Source organism: Hippopotamus amphibius, chromosome 7 (assembly GCF_030028045.1).
Source record: "Hippopotamus amphibius kiboko isolate mHipAmp2 chromosome 7, mHipAmp2.hap2, whole genome shotgun sequence".
In the NCBI taxonomy this organism is placed as follows: domain Eukaryota; kingdom Metazoa; phylum Chordata; class Mammalia; order Artiodactyla; family Hippopotamidae; genus Hippopotamus; species Hippopotamus amphibius.
The window spans coordinates 15,628,376-15,655,538 of NC_080192.1; the positions used below are offsets into that span (position 1 = coordinate 15,628,376).

Here is a 27,163-nt window from a genome sequence, read left to right on the forward strand (position 1 = left end):
TCTCAACTTTAAGCAATCTTTTAGAATGTAAAAGGCAATTAATTAGCATAATTTTCTCTGCGTGTTTTCAGGCTTGGGTGGCAAACTTTGAAAGACCTCGAATGAATGCGAATTCCCTGCTTGCTAGCCCTACTGGACTCAGTCCTTATCTCCGATTTGGTTGCTTGTCATGTCGACTGTTTTACTTCAAACTGACAGATCTCTACAAAAAGGTATTATTTAGAACTGGAGCTTATTTTTCAAAATATTTTTATTTTTTAATTGCTGATAATACTTTGCTTCTTAATCTTAGGTAAAGAAGAACAGTTCCCCTCCCCTTTCCCTTTATGGGCAACTGTTATGGCGTGAATTTTTCTATACAGCTGCAACAAATAATCCACGCTTTGACAAAATGGAAGGAAACCCCATCTGTGTTCAGATTCCTTGGGATAAGAATCCTGAGGCTTTAGCGAAATGGGCAGAAGGACGGACGGGCTTTCCATGGATTGATGCCATCATGACACAGCTTCGTCAGGAGGGTTGGATTCATCATTTAGCCAGACATGCAGTTGCTTGCTTCCTGACGCGAGGTGATCTGTGGATTAGTTGGGAAGAAGGGATGAAGGTAAGTGTTTTTCCAACTAATGTAGTATGGCCTTATTTTGAAGAACTCTATACCTTTATGTAACAATTCCTAAACATTGTTTATTATATAGATTCATTTATAGTCTAATTTTTTTCAATAGAAAAGCATTTAATTCTCATCATACAGGGACACTTTTGGGGAACAGAATGGATAATCAGATAGGAGAATTGGTGAAAACTGGTTCAGTTAACCTGAAGTCATTTCAATGGCTAAATCAACCTAGCCATCAAGGAAACTAAAAGATTTAATAATCTGGACTTATTGGATTGATATATATTTATAGGTGATCATTTCTGTCACATAATGGATTCACCCAAGAGTTCTTAGAAATAGCAAATTTGTATTATTAATTTCAAACTATAAATCATTTCACCTCACTTCAGCACCATAGCTTTTTAGTCATGATTATACTATGAAATGTGAAGCATACTACATTTTGTGGCATCATGCATATAACAGGACTTAAATGTTTTACCTTATGTTTTACCTTCTTGCCTATATCATAAATTTCCCCTATCCAAAGACATTTATAATCCTATGCTTTTTTTTTAACCTATCCTATATTTCCTAGTACAAAGTTGAACATGAGGTAGATGTATAGCATACACTTAATGAATTTATAAAAAATAGTTTATTTTAATTCTGTTTCCCTTTTGGATCAAGGAATCCCAAATTTAAGCAGTATAATACTAATGAACTTTTAAAGGTTATTTGTATTTGATTGTTCCCATTATGTAGGCCAATGTACTGAGTTTCTAAGTTTTTGTTGGTGGTTTATTTGGTAGCATTTTTGCATTCTTGAAGGTGTTTACTGCTTTTTTTTTTTCCATTTTTTTAACCTTCTCATGTCCCATCTTATCGTTTTAAATCAATCATTTGAGTAACTTTTACCCTCCCCTCTTCCAATAACATTGCAAACATTAGAATGGTAAATTCTATTCAGAAATCTATTTATTGCTAATATGTTTCTTTCCTTGAAATAACTCATCATAGAATAGAACATAGACAAGGAAGCTAACTTTGGAATGTTTAATTTTACAGATCTGTGCTAGATTTTCTTTGCCTTGACTTTTGATCTACAGAGACCTGGAAAATGCTTGCTTTGAGAATTATGTGTGTGCAAACTAATTGATTACTGTTACTTTTGAAGGTATTTGAAGAATTATTGCTTGATGCAGATTGGAGCATAAATGCTGGAAGTTGGATGTGGCTGTCTTGTAGTTCCTTTTTCCAACAGTTTTTTCACTGCTATTGCCCTGTTGGTTTTGGTAGGAGAACAGATCCAAATGGAGACTATATCAGGTAAATCAAGGATGATGATTTTTCAGTTTGGAATAGCTAATCCAGGAAGAGCTTTTCATGTTTAAGCAACGCTTAAGATATTCCCCACTCATGATGGGCAGCAGAGATGAGGAGAAGGGTAACAAATCATTTAAATGGTATTGATTTGATTTGGGTCATTCAAAGCTAATGGTTTGTTATAATTTGATTACAGTTCATTTTATTAATAAGTTTTCTTCATTCTCCCAAAAGGCGTTATTTGCCTGTCCTAAGAGGCTTCCCTGCAAAATATATCTATGATCCCTGGAATGCACCAGAAGGTATTCAAAAGGTAGCCAAATGTTTGATAGGAGTTAATTATCCTAAACCAATGGTGAACCATGCTGAGGCAAGCCGTTTGAATATTGAGAGAATGAAACAAATCTATCAGCAACTTTCACGATATAGAGGACTAGGTATGTCAGTAAATGCCTTTGATTTGTTTCTTTGCCAGCTGTTTATGTACCCATCCTTGAATTTGATCTTGATCATAACTTAATAGGAAATTTTTTTCCCTTTAGGTCTTCTTGCATCAGTGCCATCTAATCCTAATGGGAATGGAGGCCTCATGGGGTATTCTCCTGGAGAAAATATCCCAGGTTGTAGCAGCAGTGGAAGTAAGTGAAAAGGAAATTTCTGCACTTAGTAACGTAAAGAGATTAATAATAAATATATTGTTTATTGTACCTCACTATAATATGTTTTTAAAAATCTGTCTTTAAAATTTGTGTAATAGGTTCCTTGTACACATGCATACGCACACACACACACACACACACACACACACACACACGCATGCACACAGACACACCCTCACTCCATTAGTGACATTTTAGAGATAGAAAACATCATTAGATATAGTGGAATATTTGGGTCAAGGTAAAGATCTTTTTGCAAACTGAATTAGGAGAGCAATTTTAAGGATAAAATGAAATGAAATGTTATATTTTCAGAATACTCATTATTTTTTACTCTCTTTAGGTATATATCAGCTATAAGGTAATTAGTTAAGAAGGTCAGAGGCCCTATGAACATGGCCGAAAGATTTATCATACTCATGCATAGGGCCTCTAGTCCTTTTGCACATGAATTTTTTCTTACAAAGCCTGGTCTATAATGGTTTTCCTTGTGATAGTTAGTTGCCCATATATTCTTAATATGTGTCAAGAAGTCACTACATATTAGAAATTTGAATTGTATCAGTTTTCAAAGGTTCTAACCAAAAATAGTGTGAGGCTAATTAATTTGATTACAAACAAGGGTGAATGGTTGGACTTATTACTTTCTGTTTGGTCATATAAGGGGATAAAAATATCCATATTCTAAATTCTGAAACATCATTCTGTGGTTTGGAAATAAGTTTTGTTTTTTCTTTTGATATTTCAGTTATAGGTAGTAAAATAATTCTGCATGGTTACTAAAAGGAAATAAAAACATGGCTACATTTGAGGAATACTTTTTTTTTAAGTCAGATATTCAAAGTTTGATATTAAGAATAAAACCTAACAAATTGTACCTTTCTGAATTAAGAAATATTTTGCACACTTTTGAGAGCATCAGCAATTAGCTTAGGGAGAAAGGAATGAAAGCACTCATATCTTGACTGCCTACTTTGTGCCCACTATGAGGGGATTTTTGCCACATACAATAACCTGGAGAGGTGGTGGTAGGATTCTCATTTTATGATTGGGGAAGTAAGCCTACAAGAGTTAGGTAACTTAACCAAAATTCCACAGTTAGTAAGTAGTTGAGTTAAGATTCAGATTCAAGTCTAACTAATCCTGAAGTTCACACTCTTTCCTGTATCACTGGGCCTCCCCTGCAAATGTGATGCCAAATGTAGTGTTTATAAGACAAAATATTTTATTACTGGAATGCGTTTCACCTGCACTCAAATTGTTGTTAATGGTGGCAGTGTACTTCAAAAATGTTCTTTCTCAGAGTCTCTTACAATTTGAAGTAAGGTATCATTTCAAAAGTTCTATCAGATTTCTTACACAGTTCACAGACTGCCTTTTCTGCTCATACATGAGTCTGAGGGACAGAGGTTCTGTGAAGCACTAAGATAACAGGCAGGTGGCAGAGGGTAGAAAGCAACAGACTCCAGTTACCTAGCTAATGGATAATGATGGTGCATACTCTTTCTCAGTCCAGTCATGTGTTTTCATTATTTGGAGTTATCTGCAGAACTAACTGTTAGCAAGTTAAATTGGAATGCTTTTTTGCTTTACAAATTTATAAACATGATGTTTTGTGATAGGATTAATAAATCTTAAAAATAGTCTAATCATGTAACTATTTGCCTATAAAACTTTGTAGCTAGGTGCTGTGAGGCTTTCAAAAGGCATACAAGACATAAAAGCCACATAGAGCTTAGAGTCTAAATGGGGGTGTGGAAGAGAGAAAAAAAAGAAATGAAAAAAAGTGATAAATTGTAAGATGCTGCCTCCCCGTGCAATAGGAAAAAAGGGAGAGAGCCAAAGGAACTAGGAAACTTTTCTTGGAAGATGGTGGGGTAGGTAGCATTTAAGTAGGCAGGGTGAAGGAGAGAGCATTGTAGACCTGAAAATGGGAGTGGCTATGGAAGGAGCCTTAGGATACTACGCTGTTAAGCATTTCGCCCCTCAGGTTTCTGTTCCATTTGAAAGGATTTACATACCTTGGAAGCATATCCCTTTATGCCCCATACTTACCCTATTCATAGGCTTTTATTTTACAGTGTCTTACATATCAAAGGGCAAGATTCTTTATGACTTAAGTTTTTTAATGACTATGCAAAAATTCTTAATCTCTGCAACACAAACTGCATTTTTGTCCTCTCATTTTTGTACACTTTTTGTGCTCAGGGAAGGAATAAACTAACATACATAGATGTCTTGAGGTATTTTTGTTCTTACAATAAAGCAGACTACAATAATAGTTTTAATTTAATTTTTAGTTTAAAAATTTTCTGTTATAAAATACTTGTTCAGTATTATAAGACAGACAATAACAAGTGTGTGGAGGATGTGAAGAAACTGGAACCCTCATACATTGCTGAGAGGTAGGGTGTAAAATAGTACAGCCATTTTGGGAAGCAGTTTGGCAGTTTCTTAAAAGCTAAACATAAATTTAACATACAACCCAGTAATTCCGTGCTTAAGTATCTATCCAAAAGAAGTGAAAATATATGTCTACACAAAGACTTTTTATTTTAATATTATTTTTTTATTTTTAAAACAGCAAGTAATATTTGGCTTCATGTGTTCCACAACTGTATATCAAATGCAAGAAGATACTTTAAAACCTTACAACAGTTAAAGAATTACACAAAGACTTATATGTGAATGTTTATAAAAGCTTTATTCAGGATAATCAAAATGTAGTATATGCATACAATGGAATATTAATTCATAAAAAGGAAAAAAATGCTGATATATGCTACAATATGGTTACATCTCGAAAATACTATGTTAAGTTAAAGAAGCCAGACACAAAGACCACATGCTGCATGATTTCACTTATGTGAACTAGCAAGAAAAGGCATGTTTATAAAAGAGAAAGTAGATTAGTAGTTACCTTAGGCTTATAGGTAGGAATGGAGAATGAATGCAGATGGACAGGAGGGGTCTTTTGGGAGTGATGAAAATGTTCTAAAGCTGGATTGTGCTGGTGATTACACAACTCTGTACATTAACTAAAAATTATTGAATTGTACCCTTAAAATGGTTGAATTTTATGGTATATAAATTATTCCTCCAAACTGCTTTAAAAAACTATTCACTGTAGACAGTTTGGAAAATTCAGAAACATAGAAAAGAATAATAAAAATCCAATAAATGTGATGATTGAAAAATGTATCTGTTGAAGTTTTTTAAATTGTAAAATGTGTACAACATAAAATTTAGCATTTTAACCATTTTAAATGTACAATGTAGTGGAATTAATAAGTATATTCACATTGTTCTGTGAAGTTTTCAATAGAGTTGTACAAAGATGCACGGTGACAAGTATCACTATTAGGGGAAACCCTGATGGTGGTAAGACCAGTAGCAGCACCATTCAGTGACGAATTTGCCACTCTCCAGAGTCTGACCTTCAGCCTTACGATTCTAAAACCTGAATGTTTTCAGTATAATTTGTGGTGACCATTCTGTTAATGACAGATTAGAAATTTTAAAATCATATGAATTAAAATATCAACAGGGAACATTTCTTTATTAGTTTATGGTGGAGGTATCCCTTTCCAGATGTCGTCATCCTGGATCAGGGCATCCACTTTCCCAGTTTTGAGGACCCGAAAAGCTGAATTCTTTATCCAGAGGATTGTAATAAGTATGAAGTTACACTAAAAATAAGTAGATTGTCTTGTTCGGGCTAGCAGGTGACCACTCCTAGAGAGCAGAATCCTCATATTTTTCTGTAATGTTTTCTCTAGAATCTGCTTTTCTGTGCTAACCCATTCCCCTATGGTATTTTTTCTTTTTAGGAGAGTTGATACAATTGCACAGGCTAGGTAATTGCTCCATTGTTTAACTCTCATCAGGCAGGCCCTTCCCTTACTGTATCTCCAAGGACGTACGTTTTAGATAGGTGCTGAGGAAGGAGGAGGTGAAGGAAGGATGTATATCTCACTGATGCCCTATGTTTTGCCTTCATGATCACATATCTAATTGTTGTCATCCAGTAAAGAAATGTTTTTTAGAAAATGATTATTAGTGATTTTGCCGTTGAACAGTTGACATTTCTGTGACCCTAAACTTAAGGTCAAGTTAAATTTTTGTAATTTGGACATATGATTTTTGGTTCTTATGAAGGGTTGTGGATTAATCCTAAAACATATAATACAAATACTAAAAATTAGATTTGTAATCGTAATACATATAACTTGGAATTTATTTTAAGTAATTTTCCTATGTTTAAAATACTAACAGGTTGCGCTCAAGGGAGTGGTATTTTACATTATGCTCATGGAGACAGTCAGCAAACTCACCTACTAAAGCAAGGTAAGAATGAAACATTTGAGCATACTCTTCTTTTCACCTTTCCTATCTTAAACATACATTTTTAAAAAAATGTTTAGGAAGAAGCTCCACGGCCGCTGGTCTCAGCAGTGGAAAACGTCCTAGTCAGGAAGAAGATACGCAGAGTATCGGTCCTAAAGTCCAGAGACAGAGCACTAATTAGGTAAATATTTTAGAGCTTTATTTCTTGCTTTAGCAGAGTATGTAATCAAGATAAATTAAGATAATTTACAAAATGGAGCTAATCTCTATTTTCAAACCAGAAAATCTGAGGCATAAATTTTTCAGTGATTGTTACAAAATCAGTTAATTTTTAGTCAAGAGAAATATATCTGTACTGGACAAAGTGCTGAACGCAGTTTTATGGTCATCTGAACTGATGATCTTCAAATTTGAAAAGCTTACAATGTTGTGCTCAAGTTTTTCTTTCAGAAAAAGCCATCCTTTTCATTTCCTTCCTGTGTGACCTTGAGTCTAAAACAATTAAAGTGACTTTTTTATTTTAGTGGTATTAATATAATCCCTTTATGCAAATTTCCCCAAACCTTCTCTTAAGTGTTTATAAATTTCTTTTGTCTATTGTGATATTTCTAAAACCTAAATTATTTCCAGTTTGGGAAGAGTTTAAGTTGTTTTAAATGTTGGTCCTTTTTGTCAAAAAGCCATGCCTGTATTAGTTTAATTGGTTATGGGATACTATTTTGTGATTCAAATTTACATGAAAAGTATTCATACAGTACATTTGCCAGTTTTTAAAGACTTGTTTCTTGAGTTATCTTGAACTGTTTACATTTTTTAAATCATTCGGTTTTTTAGTGCCAATATAATTAGTCTGTAAATTTCTTGAAGATCAGTAAACACTCATCAGATTTTTGTCATTCTTTGCAATCAAGCTTTACCCAGGTTTTTTTTTTTCCCTTAAATCACAGAAAACATTCAGAAGGAATACTGTTGCAGCTGAAATTGGTGGGGAGTTCAATACTTTTTCAGTTAAATTATTTTAAAATGTTCTTCGTTGACGGAAAGCAGTTACATATTGAAATGCATTATTTCTAATAACATTTCAGTGGTTTTTAACTTTTTAATGAATTTGACATAGGACAAATGGTAATTTGTATATAAAGAACTTGGTAAAAGAATTTGCTTAATGTAAATATAAATAGTCACAATTAGTATAGACCCATCAATATATTTTTGATAATTTTTCATGTATGGTAAAAATTAAAGTGGCAAACTGATATTCGATATTAAAATCAAAGTTTTGAGAGTCAGTGTGGGAAAATAGGTTTTTAGACGTTCTTAAAAGACTTTGTTAAAATTTTAAGACAATTTTTCTTGACATCATTATTTGGTCTAACTTTGCACTCTTTGATAATAATGTTTTAGAAAATGTGCGTAATCAAAATTGGTAGTTATAGCCTCTGTTAACATAGACAATATATGTTTTAAAACTTCTTGTATGCCTGTTTTGACCCAAAGTTGTGGAAATATCATGTGTTAAGTTCTTCTTGTCTCCCTTTCTTTGTTCAGTTACAGTTAAAGTGACTTTGTTATTAAAGTATATGCATATATGGAATCTTGTGTACTTGGTGGTTGTTTTTTTTCCTTTTTTTTAAAAATTTTTGTTTCTTTTAGGTAAGGGGGAGAGCAGTGGTATGTGAGATGTGATCACAAATTAGAGACAGAATCTATAAACTACATGTCACCATTCTGAATGAAGAAACAGCTACTATATATTTAGTAAAATACTTTTCAAAATTATTCCAAGTAAGAATACTGTCTTCCAAATACTTCATAATTTTACAAATAAAGTTATCTATAAGAAAGATTTAAAGCCAAAGAGTTTTTTTTTTTCAAGTAATTGGACTTATAACTGTGAATTAGTCAGTAAGGGGTAGCAGTTAAGAGTGTGAGCCCTGGAGTCCAGTGCCTGGCTCTGCACTCAGTAGCTTTGAGATCTAGGGCAATTATTAACTTTTTGTGCCTCCTTTTTTCTGGTCTATAAAATGAGGATGAGAGTAGTATCAGCTTCATACTACACATGAAATGCTCATAACAGCACCTGGCATGTGGTAGGATGCTCAGTAAGCATTAGCTACAAGGTTGCCGCTCTGTGTAGCCCCGGGTAGTGCTGCGCACAGCCTGCATGGCTACCTGTGCAGCTCTGGTTAGCTGCTGTGAGTGTTGTCATCATTCTCCCTTCACTGTTCTCTAGTAGGCCAGTTCTTACCATTTGGAATTATAACCATTGGCTTTCATTTTCCAATCTTTATTAGTGATAAGATGTTCAGTGTGGTAATTGTATCTAAAGGTAACTCAAGATAAATTTGAGTCAGAAATCCAAAACAATCATTTTTATTTTTGTATGATACACATTTAAAAAAGTATCCTGGATAATGAATTAATATTGATCAATAAATTCATTACTGAGAAAAGAAAAAAGTGCCTTATCTTCTTTCATCACTGTTAACAAGGAGTAATATTTTGTTTTTCACACCTGTAATTTACATCCTGCTCTTTGGATCTGATTGTACTATACAGAATTGATAAATCAGGGACATATAATTTACCATCACCATTCAGGGGCATAAAAGATGCAGTTTTAATGTGAATAAATCAATATTTTAGTAAAAGAACACTATTTCAGCAAAGGCACTGATATTTTACTTTTAAATGTGGAAGGATTTTAATATGTTTGGGGAGGTGTTGGGGAAAACTTTTTTCAATTTGGTCTAAATTGTGCCAAAAAAAAAAAAAAATCACTGAAAGGGAAAGAGAGGTATCGGTCACTGTGCTCCAACTGAGCAGATGCACTATGTTTGAATACAGTGTTGTCCCCCTAACTAGGAGGGTTAGTGTTCTAAAAACCCTGCAGGCGGTGGAGAGATTTTAAGACCTTTTATTCATTCAGCAGATACTTCTCAGACTCTTATTACCAAAAACTGTGCTAGCAACTTGGAAAAACTGAATTGAGGGAAGCACATTTTTTAAATTTATTTGTTTATTTACTTATTTATTTATTGGCTGTGTTGGGTCTTAGTTGCTGTGTGTGGGCTTTCTCTAGTCGTGGCAAGCGGGGGCTACTCTTCATTGCGGTGTGCGGGCTTCTTATTGCAGTGGCTTCTCGTTGCAGAGCACAGGTTCTAGTCGTGCGGGCTTCAGTAGTTGTGGCACACGGGCTCAAGAGTTGTGGCTTGTGGGCTCTAGAGCGCACGCTCAGTAGTTGTGGTGGTGCATGGAATGTGGAATCTTCCTGGCCCAGGGCTGGAACCCATGTCCCCTGCGTTGGCAGGCAGATTCTTAACCACTGCACCACCAGGGAAGTCCCAAGGGAAGTACATTTTTGAATGAACCTATGTAGAGTTTTTAAGTTTTTCACGTTCACTTAAAATAGTAAATTTGGGATATAAAAGACTGATAGCAATATTATTTTTAATCATCTCTTACATACTAGAAACTTTAGGATCTTCCCACAATTTCAAACATATCCTTGTAATTTTCTTGTAGATAATATGCCTAATACTAGGTTCTTTGAACCCCCATTTCTCCATCCAAGTGTTTTTCTGGTTGTATAGCTCTAGAAATGAACTCTTTAAATATTTAGGGTGGAAAAAACTTTGGGTAACATTTAAGACAACTGGCATGTAGCTCAGTTGGTCAGTTCACATGTTAATTGCAGTGCACAGGGTTATATGTATTGTCATTCCTCACAGTTATGGGAGCCCTGGTGCAAGCTGCTAGCACCTTAATGCACATCTCTGCTCCCTCCCTTCTGACCAGGGACTTCAGCATGCAGTTCTAAGGCCTAAGTTTACATTCCTTAACTTCGTGTTCTTTTCCGTATCCTACTTTAATTCCCTTCTTCTAGATGGACACACTTTGGTTAGTCTGGACCCCAAATCATTGTATTTCAGGAAAAAGAGTGCAATAAAGCCATAAATAATGGATTTTTTTTTATAGGGGTAACTCAGAGGGAGAAGGTTACTGGACAAACACTCCCTACCTCATATACATTAGCCACTCAGTTAATTCTAGAATATCCTGGAGATCAAAGTTGATCTAGAGACAAGGAGCCAGGATTCTTGCTACTACTCTATGGAATTAAAGTGAGACTTGTCAGTCCCTCTCAACAAAGCCCGTTGAGCACAAACTGGGTAATAAGGCTAGACTCAAATATTTGGTTAGCAATTCCCGAGTCCCTACCATATGCCAAGCATTGTTCATAGGAAAATTAATTCATCAATATTCACAAGGAGTTCACGCCACAAGGAGAGAGGGCCTTCTTGAAGAATCACAGTGCTGTGTGGTAAGGCTGTATTAGAACTGTGCACAGTATACTATGAAATACACAAAGTGAGGGGCCTTCACATGGGAAAATCACAGCTTTCCTGACCCCAACTCAACAGCCAGCATAGGACAGCTAGACCAGTCAGGGCACCCTGTCCTTGGAAGCATTTAACTCTAGTTGCAATTAATCATGTCATTGGTTGTTAATGTCTTTGTCCTCCACTAGAATGTAAACTCCATCAGGATAGGGAATGTACTCCATTACCCTTTGTCTCGTGCACCGCTGTTTTGTCATTGCCACTTCACATGCTTGACACTTAGTAGGCATGCCATAAATATATGTATGGCTAAATATGAGAATAAATGGGACAGATGTTGAGCCTGGCTTTAAGGAGAAATTTGTCTATGAGGTTGGCATCACAGGTGGTAATTAGAATGTCAATCAGCAGAAATAAATGAAATAGAAACAAAGAAAACAATAGCAAAAATCAATAAAACTAAAAGCTGGTTCTTTTGAGAAGAGAAATAAAATTGATAAACCCCTAGCAAGACTCATCAAGAAAAAGAGGGAGAGGACTCAAATCAATAAAATTAGAAAGGAAACAGGAGAAGTTACAACAGACACCGCAGAAATAAAAAGCACCATAAGAGACTACTACAAGCAACTATATGCCAATAAAATGGACAACCTGGATGAAATGGACAGATTCTTAGAAAGGTATAACCTTCCAAGACTGAATCAGGAAGAAATAGAAAATATGAACAGACCAATCACAAGTAATGAAATTGAAACTGTGATTAAAAATCTCCCAACAAACAAAAGTCCAGGACCAGATGGATTCACAGGTGAATTTTATCAAACATTTAGAGAAGAGCTAACACCCATCCTTCTCAAGCTCTTCCAAAACATTGCAGAGGAAGGAACACTCCCAAACTCATTTTATGAAGCCACCATCACCCTGATACCAAAACCAGACAAAGATACTGCAAAAAAAGAAAACTACAGACCAGTATCACTGATGAATTTAGATGCAAAAATCCTCAACAAAATACTAGCCAACAGAGTCCAACAACACATTCAAAGGATCATACACCATGATCAAGTGGGCTTTATCCTGGAATGCAAGGATTCTTCAATATACGCAAATCAAACAATGTGATACACTATATTAATAAACTGAAGGATAAAAACCACATGATCATCTCAATAGATGCAGAAAAAGCTTTTGACAAAATTCAACACCCATTTATGATAACAACTCTCCAGAAGGTGGGCATAGAGGGAACCTACCTCAACATAATAAAGGCCATATATGACAAACCCACAGCCAACATCCTTCTCAATGGTGAAAAACTGGAAGCATTCCCTCTAAGATCAGGAACAAGACAAGGATGTCCACTCTCACTACTACTATTCAACATAGTTTTGGAAGTCCTTGCCACAGCAATCAGAGAAGAAAAAGAAATAAAAGGAATCCAAATTGGAAAAGAAGAAGTAAAACTGTCACTGTTTGCAGATGACATATTATACATAGAAAATCCTAAAGATGCCAACAGAAAACTACCTGAGCTCATCAATGAATTTGGTACAGTTGCAGGATACAGAATTAACACGCAGAAATCCCTTGCATTTCTATACACCAACAATGAAAGATCAGCAAGAGAAATTAAGGAAACAATCCCATTCACCATTGCAACAAAAAGAATTAAATACCTAGGAATAAACCTAACCAAGGAGGTAAAAGCCCTGTACTCAGAAAACTATAAGACACTAATGAAAGAAATCAAAGACAGCACAAACAGATGAAGGGACATACCATGTTCTTGGATTGGAAGAATCAACATTGTGAAAATGACTATACTACTGAAAGCAATTTACAGATTCAATGCAATCCCGATAAAATTACCACTGGCATTTTTCACAGAACTAGAACAAGAAATTTTACGATTTGTATGGAAACACAAAAGACCCTGAATAGCCAAAGCAATCTTGAGAAGGAAAGATGGAGTTGGTGGAATCAGGCTTCCTGACTTCAGGCTATACTACAAGGCTACAGTGATCAAGACAGTATGGTACTGGCACAAAAACAGAAATATAGATCAATGGAACAGGATAGGAAGCTCAGAGATAAACTATGGTCAATGAATCTATGACAAAGGAGGCAAGGATATACAATGGAGAAAAGGCAGCCTCTTCAATAAGTGGTGCTGGGAAAACTGGACAGCTACATGTAAAAGAATGAAATTAGAACACTCCCTAACACCATACACAAAACTAAACTCAAAATGGATAAAAGATGTAAATGTAAGGCCAGACACTATAAAACTCCTAGAGGAAAACATAGGAAGAACGCTCTTTGACGTAAATCACAGCAAGATCTTTTTTGATCCACCCCCTAGAATAATGGAAAGAAAATGAAAAATAAATAAGTGGGACCTAATGAAACTTCAAAGCTTCTGCACAGCAAAGGAAACTATAAGCAAGACAAAAAGACAACCCTCAGAATGGGAGAAAATATTTGGAAATGAATCAACAGACAAAGGACTAATCTCCAAAATATATAAACAGTTTATCCAGCTCAATATCAAAAAAATAAACAACCCAATCAAAAAATGGGCAGAAGATCTAAATAGGCATTTCTCCAAAGGAGACATACGGATGGCCAAGAGGCACATGAAAAGCTGCTCAACATCACTAATTATTAGAGAAATGCAAATCAAAACGACAATGAGGTATCACCTCACACTGATTAGAAGGGGAATCATCAGAAAATCTGCAAACAGTAAATGCTGGAGAGGACGTGGAGAAAAGGGAACGCTCTTGCATTGTTGGTGGGAATGTAAATTGATACAGCCACTATGGAGAACAGTATGGAGGTTCCTTGCAAAACTAAAAATAGAACTACCATATGACCCAGCAATCCCACTACTGGGCATATACCTAGAGAACACCATCATTCAAAAAGACACATGCACTCCAATGTTCATTGCAGCACTGTTTACAATAGCCAGGACATGGAAGCAACCTAAATGTCCATCAACAGATGAATGCATAAAAAAATGTGGTACATATATACAATGGAATATTACTCAGCTGTAAAAAGCAATGAAACTGGGACATTCTTAGAGACATGGATGAAGCTAGAGACTGTCATACAGAGTGGAGTCAGAAAGAGAAAAGCAAATATCGTATATTAACACATATATGTGGACTATAGAAAAATGGTGCAGATCAACCGGTTTGCAAGGCGGAAATAGAGACACAGATGTAGAGAACAAACATGGACACCAAGTGGGGAAAGCAGGAAGGGTTGGGGGGGAGTGAATTGGGAGATTGGGATACCAAATTGTATGCTCTAAATATATGCAGTTTATTGTATGTTAACTGTATCTCAATAAAGATTCCAAAAAAGCCCACATATTTTTAAAAATAAAAATATACAAAACCTGCCCTCGTGTATGATAAAATCAAGAATGTGTGCAGGCACAGACACGGCTACATGCAAAAATAAACGTACAGCTTTCATGCATGTAGTATTCCTATATGACTTTATACAGATGTTTGGATCTGTGTTGATACTGACAAGTGGAATAAACCCTTTTAAGATTAAAAAAAAAAAAGAATGTAAATCACCTAGCAGTTTATCAGAAAAGGCGAGTATTTGGGTGAAGGCGGCAGGAGGGAGGCTGTTAAAGACAATCAGACACCATAGTTGATTGCTGGATTGGCGGGGGCGGAGGGGGCAGGAAGACTAGATATGTTCCAAAGAAGTTTTGGGGATTTTTGAAATTACGTTTCTTTTGTAAATTAGTTCTCTACCTGTGGACTTCTTTGGGGAATTCTGAGTGGCTATAGCTTGAAGATATAGCGGTTTCTGAGCTGTTTCTACCCTTTTTTTTTTCTCGCGGGCTAGTGAAATTCCCCGAGGGACGAAAGGACAGAAAGTCCTAGTTCTCTAAAATTCTGGGAGGGAAAGGGTGTGAAAATACTGGAGGCAATAACTGCTGGCCGGAGGCGCTGTTCCGTGGAAAACTGATTCCCACGCAAGCCCAACTCCACCGCCCCGCCCCGCCCCGCCGCGCCGCGCCGCGCCGCGCTGCGTCGGGGGGGGTCACGTAGCCTGCGCCCCGCGCCCTGATTGGCTGCGTTAGGGGCTCCGGGGCGTGTCTGCGGGTTCACAGGTGGCCGGATAGGGGCTGCTGAGGGTAACTGCCGAGCGGCTTGGGACCCTGGCCCCTGTTCCCAGGCCTCTGGAGGACACGGCAGGCCACGGGGGGGGCCTCGGCTTGGGGAGGGAGGAAGACGGAGCCAGAGACTCGGAACTCGCGCCTTGTGCAGAGTGGACGCAGAGTGGACCGGTGAGTCGCCCGGGTCCTGCGCGCCTGGGGGTGATCGTCACCGGCCGCTCAGCGGCCGAGAGGCTGGAGTCGCGAGCTGCCCAGCGTGAAGGCAGACTCCCCTCCAGCTGCTCAGCTCTGCCTGGCTGGCCTGGGTGTTGGGTGGCCGCTGGGGCGCCGCAGGTCGGAAGTTTCTCTGGGACAGCGCAGGTCCCACAGGAATGGATGTGCGGCTTTCGACCGCTCCCCAACATCCTCTTCCTTGGGCCCTCGTTTTCCTTTTCTTACAAACCTTGGGATTAATTTGAAACTGTCAGCAGGTCGTACATATTATAAAGGTAGAATTTAACTGAATTACTGGTGTTCGTCGAGGGAGCCGTATTATGAAAATTGTGCATATTACAGAAATGGGTTTCACTCCTCAAAAATGCTTAAGAAATATGAAGCATCAGAAAATAGCCCACGTTGTGATTGAACAAACTTTTACCTGGATCATTGCTCTGTGCAGAGCACGGGGCTAAGAGTAGAACTCGAGCTAAGCTGTTGGGTTTGAATCCAAGGTCTGCCCTTTATTAGCTGAGCAACTTTGGGCTACTTTACATGCATCTGTTAACTTATCTTTAAAACAGGTTGTTGTGATGCTTTAGTGAGTTTCTGAATGCTTTGTTATTTACAGTATTAATTTAGCCTTCACAAACACCCAGTGTTGCCATTTTCCTGGTGCTCAAACTGAGGCACAGAGAAGTGAAGTGACTTCCTCAAGTCACAACACAACTAATGACCAGGAATTAAGCCCAGGCAGCCCACAGCTTTACCCACTACATTAAGTTGTGGTGAACTTGGTTTGTCATCGAGTTTCGGTTGACAGAATCTGATTTTGTTTCTCTGTGGACCAAGTTCTTTGCTGGGTACAGGGGATAGAGTAGAACAGCACGCAGACCCTGACTTCCAGGTGCTTGCAATCTGGTGCAGTTTGTTCATAGTTAGACTGCAGGGAGCTCATGATCCTGCTGAAGTCTTTTGCAAAATGTTGTGAGTATGGGGGTTTTTTTTGGGGGGGAAGAGAGTCTGTGGCTTACACCACGTTCTCTGATGGGTCTGTGATCCAAAGGTATGAAGAAATGTTTTAACAGAAAAACGAGTGTCTAGCATAATGCCTGACACACAGAATGAGCTAAACAAACAAAAACCAAAAAAAAACTGATTGATTGATTGAATGAGTGAAGAACTTACAGGATTATAAGTGCCACAGTAGGATCAAGAGCAGGATGCTGTGGAAGAGCACACATGAAAGTCACCTGCCCAGGAATGCCTCCTAGAGTCAGCAGTGCCAGCCAGGTGAAAGGCAGGGAAGCAAGTCATTGGAACATGGCAGTAAATCGTCTCTGCCCTCATATGGAGGGTGAGACAGAAACCACACATGAACAGCTTCAGCTATGACAGGTGGCACAGAGGAACAGTCCATGGTGCCAAGAGAGCCTATAAGGGGGACAGGAGGCCTCGTCTATTCATGAAGGGCAGGGAACTTTCCCTGAGAAAGTGACACTAAGACCTAGGAGCACTGTGGGCAGAGGAACAGCCCTCCGTCTTCAGAGACCCTGTGATGGGAACAGGTAGAGCACCAGGGACAGAAAGGAAGCTGGTGTGGCTGGTGTAGGCAGAGGGAGACAGGAGATTTGGGTGGTGACAGAGCCTAAGACAGAGAGGCCTTGTAGGCCATGGTAAGGCATGTTTACTTTATGTCTTTATCAAAAAGTTTATTGCAGGGAGGTGACGATCACGTTTTGGGAAGAAGCTGGAAAGAAGCCCAAGTGGATTAAGAAGCCCTGGACGAGGACAGGCTCTCTTGGGAGAAACTCTAAGGTAAGAAGAGGAGAGGGCCTAGAACCAAGCCTTGAAGATGAGCCTGCAGAGGAGACAGATAGAGGGCAGTCAGGAGTGTAGGAAGGAAGGCGGAGAACCAGGGGAGTGGGGAGTCTTGGAAGTCAAGTATGAGTATTTCACAGAGAAAGTGGGTCACCTGTGCTGAAAGCTGCAGATGTCAAAAGAGAGAGGAACTAAAACTACTTGTTGGCTTTAATCACAGGGAAATTGTCTTTATGGGAAGTTATATAAATAGGAAGAGAGGAAATGGAAAGAAAGGAGCTGCAAGAATTAGCTGAGGGGAAGAGAAAAACGGGATTTTAGCTGGAGGGGCAGTGAGAGGAAGAGCCATTGAGGTGAAGGATGGGAACCTCGGAGGGGAGGATGCTGCTGAAGGAGTGAATACGAGAAGGAAGGGCTCTTAGAGATCTCAGGCCAGAGAGGCTGGGATCAGCACAGGAGCGGGAATTACCCTGGATGACAAAGGTGTCACTGCAGGGAAGGGGAGCTAGCAGAAGGTTTATGTTTGATGTGATGAATTACACTCTGTTCTTTGTACAACTTAGAGGCAAGGATATTGTTGAGAGTGCAGGAGAGAATGGGTGTCGGGGGAAGCTGGAGGTCTGAGTTGAGAAGATTTGACATAGTTGTTGGGGGATGTGAAAGAGTGAGTTGACCAGAGATTGTTTTAGGATGGTCTGGCAGAGGGAGCCAGGTGTGTAACAGAGGCCGGAAATTAGCCACCTGGCTTGTTCAGGGAATTGCAAAACTAGTAGGAGAGTGAGGATGGAGGCTAGCTACAAACAGAAACTATATTTAATACAGTTTAACAAAAGAAGAATCACAAATCATGGGGAAGGAAAGGATTGTTCAAAAATGGTACTTAGAGAAATAGAGACACAAACATAGAGAACAAATGTATGGATACCAAGGGGGAGAGGGGTGGGGTGGGAGGAATTGGGAGACTGTGGTTGACACATACATTATTGATGTATGAAACAGACAACTGATGGAAACGTACTGCATAGTACAGGGAACTCTACCTAATGCACTGTGGTAACCTAAATGGGAGGCAAGTCCAAAAGGGAGGGGACATCTGTATGTACATGGCTGATTAATTTTGTTGTGCAGTGGAGGCTAACACAACATTGTAAAGCAACCATACTCCAATGAAAATTAAAAATAAATAAATGAAATTTTAAAATGGTGCTTAGAGATAGCTAAACTATTGATGAAATCGAGATTCTCAGCTCACAATCAGAAATTCCAAATGAATTAAAAGAGCTAGCTTTTAAAATTCAAACAAAAATATAGAAGGAAATAGGGATGAATTTTTATCTTCTCATCTGATGCATAAAAGCAGTAGGAATCCTAAAGGAGAGGGAAACTTCCCTGACCCTTTGACCAATTAAAATTAACTGATTTGTCCTGACACATCCTACACTGTATGTGAAACTCGAAGACATTACACCAAGTGAAATAAGCTGTGGTCACCATTACACAGCTAACGTGATTTTCTGTGGTTTCACTAGGGCAGTCACATGGCATTTCTCATTTTACCTGGCTGAGGCTTATTTTAATTCTGGATTTATAAAAAAGTTGTTCACATAATTCTCATTTAAAAAAGCATATATTTATTAACTCATTTTAAATAAAACAAATTCACTGACTTATTTTGGATAATAGTTATTCAGCAAAAAATATTTACTCTAAAATATACAATTAGAGTTGACACCCCTCCTTAAAAAGAATTTGCTTCAGCTAAACATCAACTTGAAAATGTAAAACTTAAAAAAAAAAAAGGTGGGTGTGTGTGAATAGTATATGTCTCCTAAATGGAAACATATCAGAGTTGTAAGAAAGAGAATGTGTGTCAAAATAACATCTGAGGTTTGTGAATCTTTGAACTCCTTGTGGTTTTGCTACTGATTTGTAAAATGAAAATAACTACTTTGCAAGGTTGTTGAAAAGCTCAAATAAACAATGTATTTATAAAGTTTAAGATGTGAAGGGTATATTACAGTTACTTTGTCATTTAAGAGGCTCTATTTAATATACTCCACACGAGTGGTTTACCTGTCTAATTTAAGTCCATTTTATTTCCATGCTTACTACTCACAGCTCAAATTTGTGTTTGTATTCTAAAAGTCAACACCTCTTATATTAAAAACCTATATTTTCTTTCTTACAGGTATGATGAGTACATTCTGAGTGTCAGGACAGTGGGAAGTAGCCAGTGGGTTGCAGGCATGTTGTGGAAGTTGCTGATGAGATCCCAGCCCTGCTGGCTCTGTTCTTTCAGAAAGATGCTGTCAGCTCCAAAATACAGACCTCTTCTAGCATCCTTCACCTATACAACTGATAATCCGTCAAACAAAGAAAATAAAAAGACAGTAGAAAAGCTCTACAAATTGTCAGTTGACATCAGGAAAATTCGAAGATTAAAAGGATGGGTACTTCTGGAGGATGAAACCTATGTTGACGAAATCACAAATATTTTACAACAGCTAGGAGCTGATGAGACTGCTGTAGCCAGTATCTTGGAACGCTGCCCAGAAGCAATTATCTGCAGTCCAAGTGCTGTTAACACCCAGAGAGAACTCTGGCAATCAGTTTGCAAAAACGAGCAAGAGTTAGTCAAGTTAATAGAACAGTTTCCAGAATCTTTCTTTGCTGTTAAGGACCAGGAAAACCAGAAGCTGAACATTCAATTCTTTCAAGAGTTGGGACTCAGAAATGTGGTCATTAGCAGATTTTTGACAACTGCATCTAATATTTTTCACAATCCTATTGAGAAGAATAAGCAAATGATAGAGATTCTCCAAGAGAGTTACTTAAATTTAGGTGGTTCCGAGACCAACATGAAAGCTTGGCTACTAAAATTATTAAGCCAAAACCCATTTATTTTGTTAAATTCTTCTGTAGCTATAAATGAAACACTAGAATTTTTTGAAGAGCAGGGTTTCACAAACTTTGAAATTCTCCAGCTTCTATCCAAACTCAAAGGATTTCTTTTTCAACTTTGCCCAAGAAGTATACAGAACAGTATGTCCTTCTCTAAAAATGCTTTTAAATGTACTGGTCATGACCTGAAGCAATTAGTTTTGAAATGTCCTGCCCTTTTATATTATTCTGTTCCAGTTTTGGAAGAAAGAATTCAAGGATTATTGAAAGAAGGAATTTCCATTGCTCAGATAAGAGAGACGCCAATGATTCTTGAATTAACGCCCCAGATAGTACAGTACAGGATAAAGAAACTGAATTCCTTAGGCTACAGAATAAAAGATGGACATCTAGCAGATCTCAGTGGAACAAAAAAAGAGTTTGAGGCTAACTTTGGTAAAATTCAGGCCAAAAAAGGAAGGCCATTATTTAACCCTGTGGCACCATTAAATGTTGAAGGGTAACTTGCTGACTGATATTGCTGCTTTCCATCCGTGCAGAGTGGAACCGAGTAGCACAGACTTAAGTGATTCAGGCATATTGTGGGCAGCAGTGATTTTAAGAACCTACTTAGCTCCTGAGTTGTATTTAAGTTACCTCTAAGTAGATAATCTCTGACTCCATTGCTATACTTAAAAATAGTAAATTGGATTTATTTTAAATTCTTTGTAATTTTGACCTTGTACTATTTCAGAAAACTACCATTAAGTGACACATCAGTGTGATATTTTCTGAGTAATTTCTAAGAAACTGACAAGTGTACTCCCTTCATTCAAAGTATGGATACATTTTTATTCATATAGCACATTTCACCTGGGATACAGACCCAGCCTTCTTTCTCACCACCAGCTCTGAAACAGCACTCTACTGTGGTCTGAATTCTGTAGCTTAAGTGTTTAATTGAAACATTAGCAAACTTCTAATACGTTTTTGTGGAGAAAGTTGATTTCATCTCCAGGTTGGAATAAGTGAGTATCTTTGAGAACCAAGTATTGCCCATCAAAAGGAATACTTAGAGCTTATTTGTGTGGTCAGTTTGTTTAAAATTGACTATTTTATCTCGTGAAACACTATTATGTGCATTTATTACTTTCCCCATTTTACAGATGAGGAAACAAGCTTAGCTATCCAGCTGCCAAGTGCCAGAGCCCAGGTTTACTAAGATCTCTCTTCTGTTCAAACCTTGTGAACAGAAAAAGGATTGTTTATGAGTTGGCATAAGAAAATTCACCCCTACCTGACATGCTAAAAGAGTGAGTACCAAGTACAAATTTAGGGACTTTTATGAAAACATCTCTGTAAGATTCCTTAAATTTGAAATGATCTAATTTGTATAAATTTTCTGAAAATCGAGGTCTGACTGTAACATATGAAAGGTAAAGTGTGTGATGGTGGGTACTGATTTTAGTTAGGTATCAAGTTTCTATTTCTAAATTTTGTTCCAAGATAAATATTACCCAGATCTGGCTCACTTCAGCTGTAGAGTTTGAACTTTGTAACAAGTACACAAATAAACAGTTGACTCTTGACACTCAAACATCTGTGCTCTATGTGTGCATGGCCTTAAGTAATGAAAAAAATTATGAAAAACGCAGGCCATGGCTTCACTCTGTTCTTTCATTCAGCAAATGCAGGTAACCCTCACTATCCCAATCTGTTCATTTCCTTAGTTAGGAAAGCAAAAGGTATCTCTGTGCAGCACCTCCCAAGTGCTAGGCATGTTGTGCTTTACAACTCTTAAGAGTTGAGTACTGTCATTTATTGTTCTAATAGGTGAGAACACTCAGGCAGAAGAGGGTCAGTCACTCAGAGTCACACAGAAATGTTTGTTCAAGAGAAAGCATGGCAGCCATACTGGGGCAGAGTTAAGTGATGGGAAGAGTGACAGAAGATGAGCATCACAGGTCTGTCTAAGGAACAGGATCTCATTCTAAATGTGATGGGAGACCCTCTGGCAGATTTTAGTGTTATGCTTGTTGTCCTGATGAAATTATCAGAGGTGTTCTTTCACCCTCAAAAGTGACTGAGTTTGGAATATATTATACATTATATGGTCACCTTGGTAGTTCTATTTTAGATGTCAATTTTGAGATACAAGAATCTGAGCAGAGATTTCAAATAGAAAAATGGTGAAGTCAGGAGTAGTGAGAAATCAGGACTGGAGATAGATATTCGGGGATCATTTGCATATCTAAGGTATTTAAAGCTCCAGCTCTAGGTGAGAGTGCCCAGAAAGAGGATAGACTTGTAGTGACTGACCAAGTCTGGAAAGGGTTGACCAGTGTAAGTTGGCCAAGAAGAGAGGGCATTTTCAATAATATTCAATACCATGGGGAGGTCAGCTAAGATAAGGAGAAGTGACCAGTGGATCTGGGAAGAGGTAAGTCATTGGTTGGCCCTATCAAGAGTGATTCTGGTGGAATGAGAAAGGTAAGAAGGCAACTGGAGTGGGTTAAGAGAATAGGAGATGAGGAAGAGTCAGGGACTATAGTTTTTCAAGAAATTTTGCTGCAAAAGGATGCAGAAAAATGGAGGTTATGAGATTTGAGTAATTTTTCTTTAAAGAAATACTGGAACATATTTATATGCTGATGGGTGTGACCCAAGGAGAGAGAGAGAGATGGATGAGACACAAAAAATTAATATTAAGGATTAACATCCTTGAGGAAGTGAATGTGGGCTGACTTCGGATAAGAGCAGAGATGGTAGTCCTGGTCCACAGAATGTGGGAACAGAGGCAGGCAGGTTGATAGAGTGTGCATTGTGAGAGGCAGGAGAGTTGCTTTGCTGTTGCCTCTTTTTACAGAGATTTAGAATGGGAGAAGGTGAGTATAGCAGAAGGAATGGAAAGAGGAGGTATGAAATAGTCATCCTGAGGAGTAGGAAAGTGAAGAAACAAGAAGGTATATAAGAAAGTTTGAGTTGAGTGGCCATGTATGCTTTGTGGCCATTAATTTAAGAGGAGCTTTGTCAGTACAGCAGCAAACAAGAGGCAGTTATGGTTATAACATTTGTAGCTTACTCTAACTTGAAAAGTTTTAAATTAAGAAAAGATCCACATTCATGGTCAAACATGCAGTATACTGACTTTTCCTTTAGACCAAATTCTGGTCCATTATTTCTTAGCGCTTGAACTTCTGCCTTTTTCCATTCCTGAATTCTTACTCAGATCTTCCTACAAATAAAATTTTAGATATTCAAAATCAACAACATAGCAGGCAGAGATATTCTTATATAAAACACTAGAGCCAAATTTCATTTCCTCTATGGAGAAAAAGCTCTAATAACAAAATTACATTATTTCCTTTAGACACTTTATGTATAAATTCATTTCTGTGGCAAAATGTAATTAGCTGCCAGAGTACATATGATCACCCAAAAGACTTCCAGTGAGCTCAAGTCAGCCTGGTAAATTGAGCAGACAGGCAGCACTAATGCCAGCAGCAGAGTGAAGGACTAGTTAATTGAGTAGTCCCCTGTTTTCGGACATAAGCTGGAGAGGCTGTGACTTACACTAATTCAAAAGTGTTATGGGGGACTTCCTAGGTGGTGCATTGGTTAAGAATCTGCCTGCCAGTGCAGGGGACACGGGTTCAATCCCTGCTCCAGGAAGATCCCACATGCCACGGAGCAACTAAGCCCATGCGCCACAACTATTGAGCCTGCACTCTAGAGCCCTTAGGCCCATGTGCCACAGCTATTGAAGCCCACATGCCTAGAGCCCGTGCTCCACAACAAGAGAAGCCACCACAATGAGGAGCCCACGCAACACAACAAAGAGTAGCCCCCCACTTGCTGCAACTAGAGAAAGCCCATGTGCAGCAACGAAGACCCAACACAGCCGATAAAATAATTAAAAAAACAAAAAACAAGTGTTATGGGAAATTCAACTAACATTGGAAGTTAGCTTGTTCCATATTTGTAAAAAGGGAATGAAGATGAACTCCATTATTATTTTTTTTTTTGGCAAAAAAAAATAATAGGTTGCTTCCATGTCTTGGCTATTGTAAATAGTGCTGCAATAAACATTACGGTACATGTTTCTTTCTGGATTACAGTTTTCTCTGGGTATATGCCCAGTAGTGGGATTACTGGATCATATGGTAGTTCTATTTGTAGTTTTTTAAGGAACCTCCAAACTCTTTTCCAGAGTGGCTGTACCAACTTACATTCCCACCAACAGCAGGAGAGTTCCCTTTTCTCCACACCCTCTCCAACATTTGTTGTTTCTAGATTTTTTGATGATGGCCATTCTGACCGCTGTGAGGTGATACCTCATTATGGCTTTGAGTTGCATTTCTCTGATGATGAGTGATGTTGAGCATCTTTTCATGTGATTGGCCATCTGTATGTCTTCTTTGGAGAAATGTCTATTTAGGTCTTCCGCCCAACCTAAATGCCCATCAACAAATGAATGGATAAAGAAGATGTGGCATATATATACAATGGAATATCACTCAGCTATAAAAAGGGATGAGATGGAGCTATATGTAATGAGGTGGATAGACCTAGAGTCTGTCATACAGAGTGAAGTAAGCCAGAAAGAGAAAAACATATTGTATGCTAACTCATATATACGGAATCTAAAAAAAAAAAAAAAAAAGGTACTGATGAACCCAGTGACAAGACAATAAGGATGCAGATGCAGAGAATGGACTGGAGGACACGGGGTTGGGGGGGGCGGGGCGGAAGGGGAAGCTGGGATGAAGTGAGAGAGTAGCATAGACATATATATACTACCAACTGTAAAATAGATAGCTAGTGGGAAGTTGCTGTATAACAAAGGGAGATCAACTCGATGATGGGTGATGCCTTAAGGGCCAGGATGGGGGGGGGGGGGGTATGGGGATATGTGTATAAATACAGCTGATTCACTTTGGTGTACCTCAAGCTGGTACAAGAGTGTAAAGCAATTATATTCCAATAAAGAGCTTAAAAAATAATAAAAATTTAAAAAATTTAAAAAAAGGGAATGAAGATACTTTCCTCATAAGGTCTTTATACTGATTAAATCAGATAATTTAGGGACAGTGCCTGATAGATAAGTAGATGCCCAGTAAACATCAATTTTCTTCCTTCCTCCAGTTGGTTCCCATCTCTTCTGAGTCATTTCTGGCCAGTAAGAGGTCTAAGTTGATTACACAGCTGTTTAGGACAGAGGGCAGTATACTCCCTATTTATAATTGCTCCATCAGTTACCAGATTTTAGAGTGCACAGAATCACCTGCAAAGGTTGTTAAACTGCAGTCTTGGGTCCCACCCTGCAGAGATTCAGCAAGTTTCAGGGGTCAAACCTAGAAATCTGCATTTTTAATCTTTATTAGAGTTGTTTAAATATATATTTGTATTTCATTGTTGTGTTGGCATCAAAATTCATATTCAGAGATGTTCTGTCATGTTTGTGCATTACTATCAAAAAATTTAAAAATTGGCTACAGTAATTTATGAATTGCTGTATAACTAAAATGTTAAGACTACCCTGTTTTAAAATTTCTTTTATTTCCTTAGATCTTTATGAAACAGTTCATCTTTTGCAGATCATAGTGTTTTATTAACAGATTCATGTATTCTTTTCCCATTCCTTTAATACAAAAAAATTTATTCAATCATCAGTTATTTTCATCTGACATTTCACTAAGTACAGGATTCATAATGTCAACATTATTAAATCAGTCATTCAAGTGGGTCACACAAGTTCATCCCCATTGTGCCAAATACCCACTCAAAAAATAAGCTGAATAACAGATGCCTCCAGGTGTATACAACAATCTTAGTTTCTTGAAGTGAACTAGCACTGTTTAACAGGTCAAATTGCTACTCTACGAAAATAAACTGGAAAAGACTCAAGTGTACAGCTTTACATATTATCAAATGGCAAGTTCATTTCAACAAGAACCTCTACTGCTAACTTCATTTGTACAAGTTCTCTGCTATCATTGCAAAGCCTCTCCTGAACGAAGTTATAGTTTAAAATTTAAAACAAACTTGATGAGATAAAATGCACCAGGTGGCTTTTCTGTAGCAGAAAATAATTACAACCATTTTTCCTCAAGCAATTTTAAAGACAAGTAAAGTTGGAAATAAATATTCAAGCATACAGTAAGCTAAAGTCTATATTTAGAAATTCAGGTACAAAGCACAGCAGAGCCTATGAAGAGAAGATACTTTAGAAATATAAACTAGCAATGAAGCAATAATTTCTTTCAAATAGCAGGAAAAAAGTTCTCCAATACCATTGTTTCGTGTTCATCCATTAATTTTGGAGTTTGTTTTTTTTTAAATCCCCTCTGCTAATTATGACATTTGATCACATATACCAACAAATGTACCTTAAATCATACTGGATGAAATAAGCAACAATTTAATTTCTGATTAATTTAACTCCCTAAAATGTCTTTCCAGTTTTGTATATGGTAGAAAAGTTCAGGAATCTTTGTGGATTTGCTTAAATCCCTGCTAGTATTTACGAATGCTTTTAAAAGTTAAGTTTTTTGTTCTTCTTATCCACTTGTTGATCCACATTATTAATGTAAAACTCTCAGCGGTTTGCAAACAAACACTTAAGCTTTGGGTGTTGGAGTGATCTGTTTTAAGTTCTCAGGAATGCTATCTTGACTGACTTACTCCAGAGCATCACCTCCTTTCTTCCACTTGCTCATTTAAAAAAAAAAAAGTCTGCAAAATGGTGGCAAATTTCCCAGCCTAAGGAAAATTAAGATTTTTCAGGCTGGGATTAAACCCTTAGTTAAGAGAAATGCCAAATATATATGCCACTTTTAAAATT

General features: G+C 37.7%; 2 protein-coding genes across 7 annotated transcripts in view; both read left to right on the forward strand.

Annotated features, from left to right (window-relative positions):
• Positions 1-9,239, forward strand: part of CRY1 (cryptochrome circadian regulator 1) — a 77,213-nt gene extending 67,974 nt beyond the window's left edge. Inside the window, exons 6-13 of one of the 4 annotated variants that reach the window (XM_057740550.1) lie at positions 72-212; positions 293-604; positions 1,776-1,927; positions 2,159-2,361; positions 2,467-2,562; positions 6,859-6,930; positions 7,008-7,111; positions 8,584-9,239. In XM_057740550.1, coding sequence (XP_057596533.1) covers positions 72-212; positions 293-604; positions 1,776-1,927; positions 2,159-2,361; positions 2,467-2,562; positions 6,859-6,930; positions 7,008-7,111 — 1,080 coding nt within the window. In that variant the 3' untranslated portion in view covers positions 8,584-9,239. The other 3 variants (XM_057740551.1, XM_057740547.1, XM_057740548.1) reach the window with 3 other exon arrangements.
• A 6,187-nt stretch (positions 9,240-15,426) lies between these two features.
• On the forward strand, positions 15,427-26,564 carry MTERF2 (mitochondrial transcription termination factor 2). 3 transcript variants are annotated; one of them, XM_057740555.1, is made up of 3 exons: positions 15,427-15,594; positions 17,330-17,436; positions 19,628-26,564. In XM_057740555.1, exon 3 carries the CDS (start codon positions 19,686-19,688, stop codon positions 20,841-20,843), a length of 1,158 nt encoding a protein of 385 aa, XP_057596538.1. In that variant the 5' UTR covers positions 15,427-15,594; positions 17,330-17,436; positions 19,628-19,685; the 3' UTR covers positions 20,844-26,564. The 3 variants fall into 3 exon arrangements, with proteins under 3 accessions (XP_057596538.1, XP_057596539.1, XP_057596540.1); XM_057740556.1 differs by having other exon boundaries at positions 17,340-17,436; XM_057740557.1 differs by lacking the exon at positions 17,330-17,436.
• The last annotated feature ends 599 nt before the right edge of the window (positions 26,565-27,163 follow it).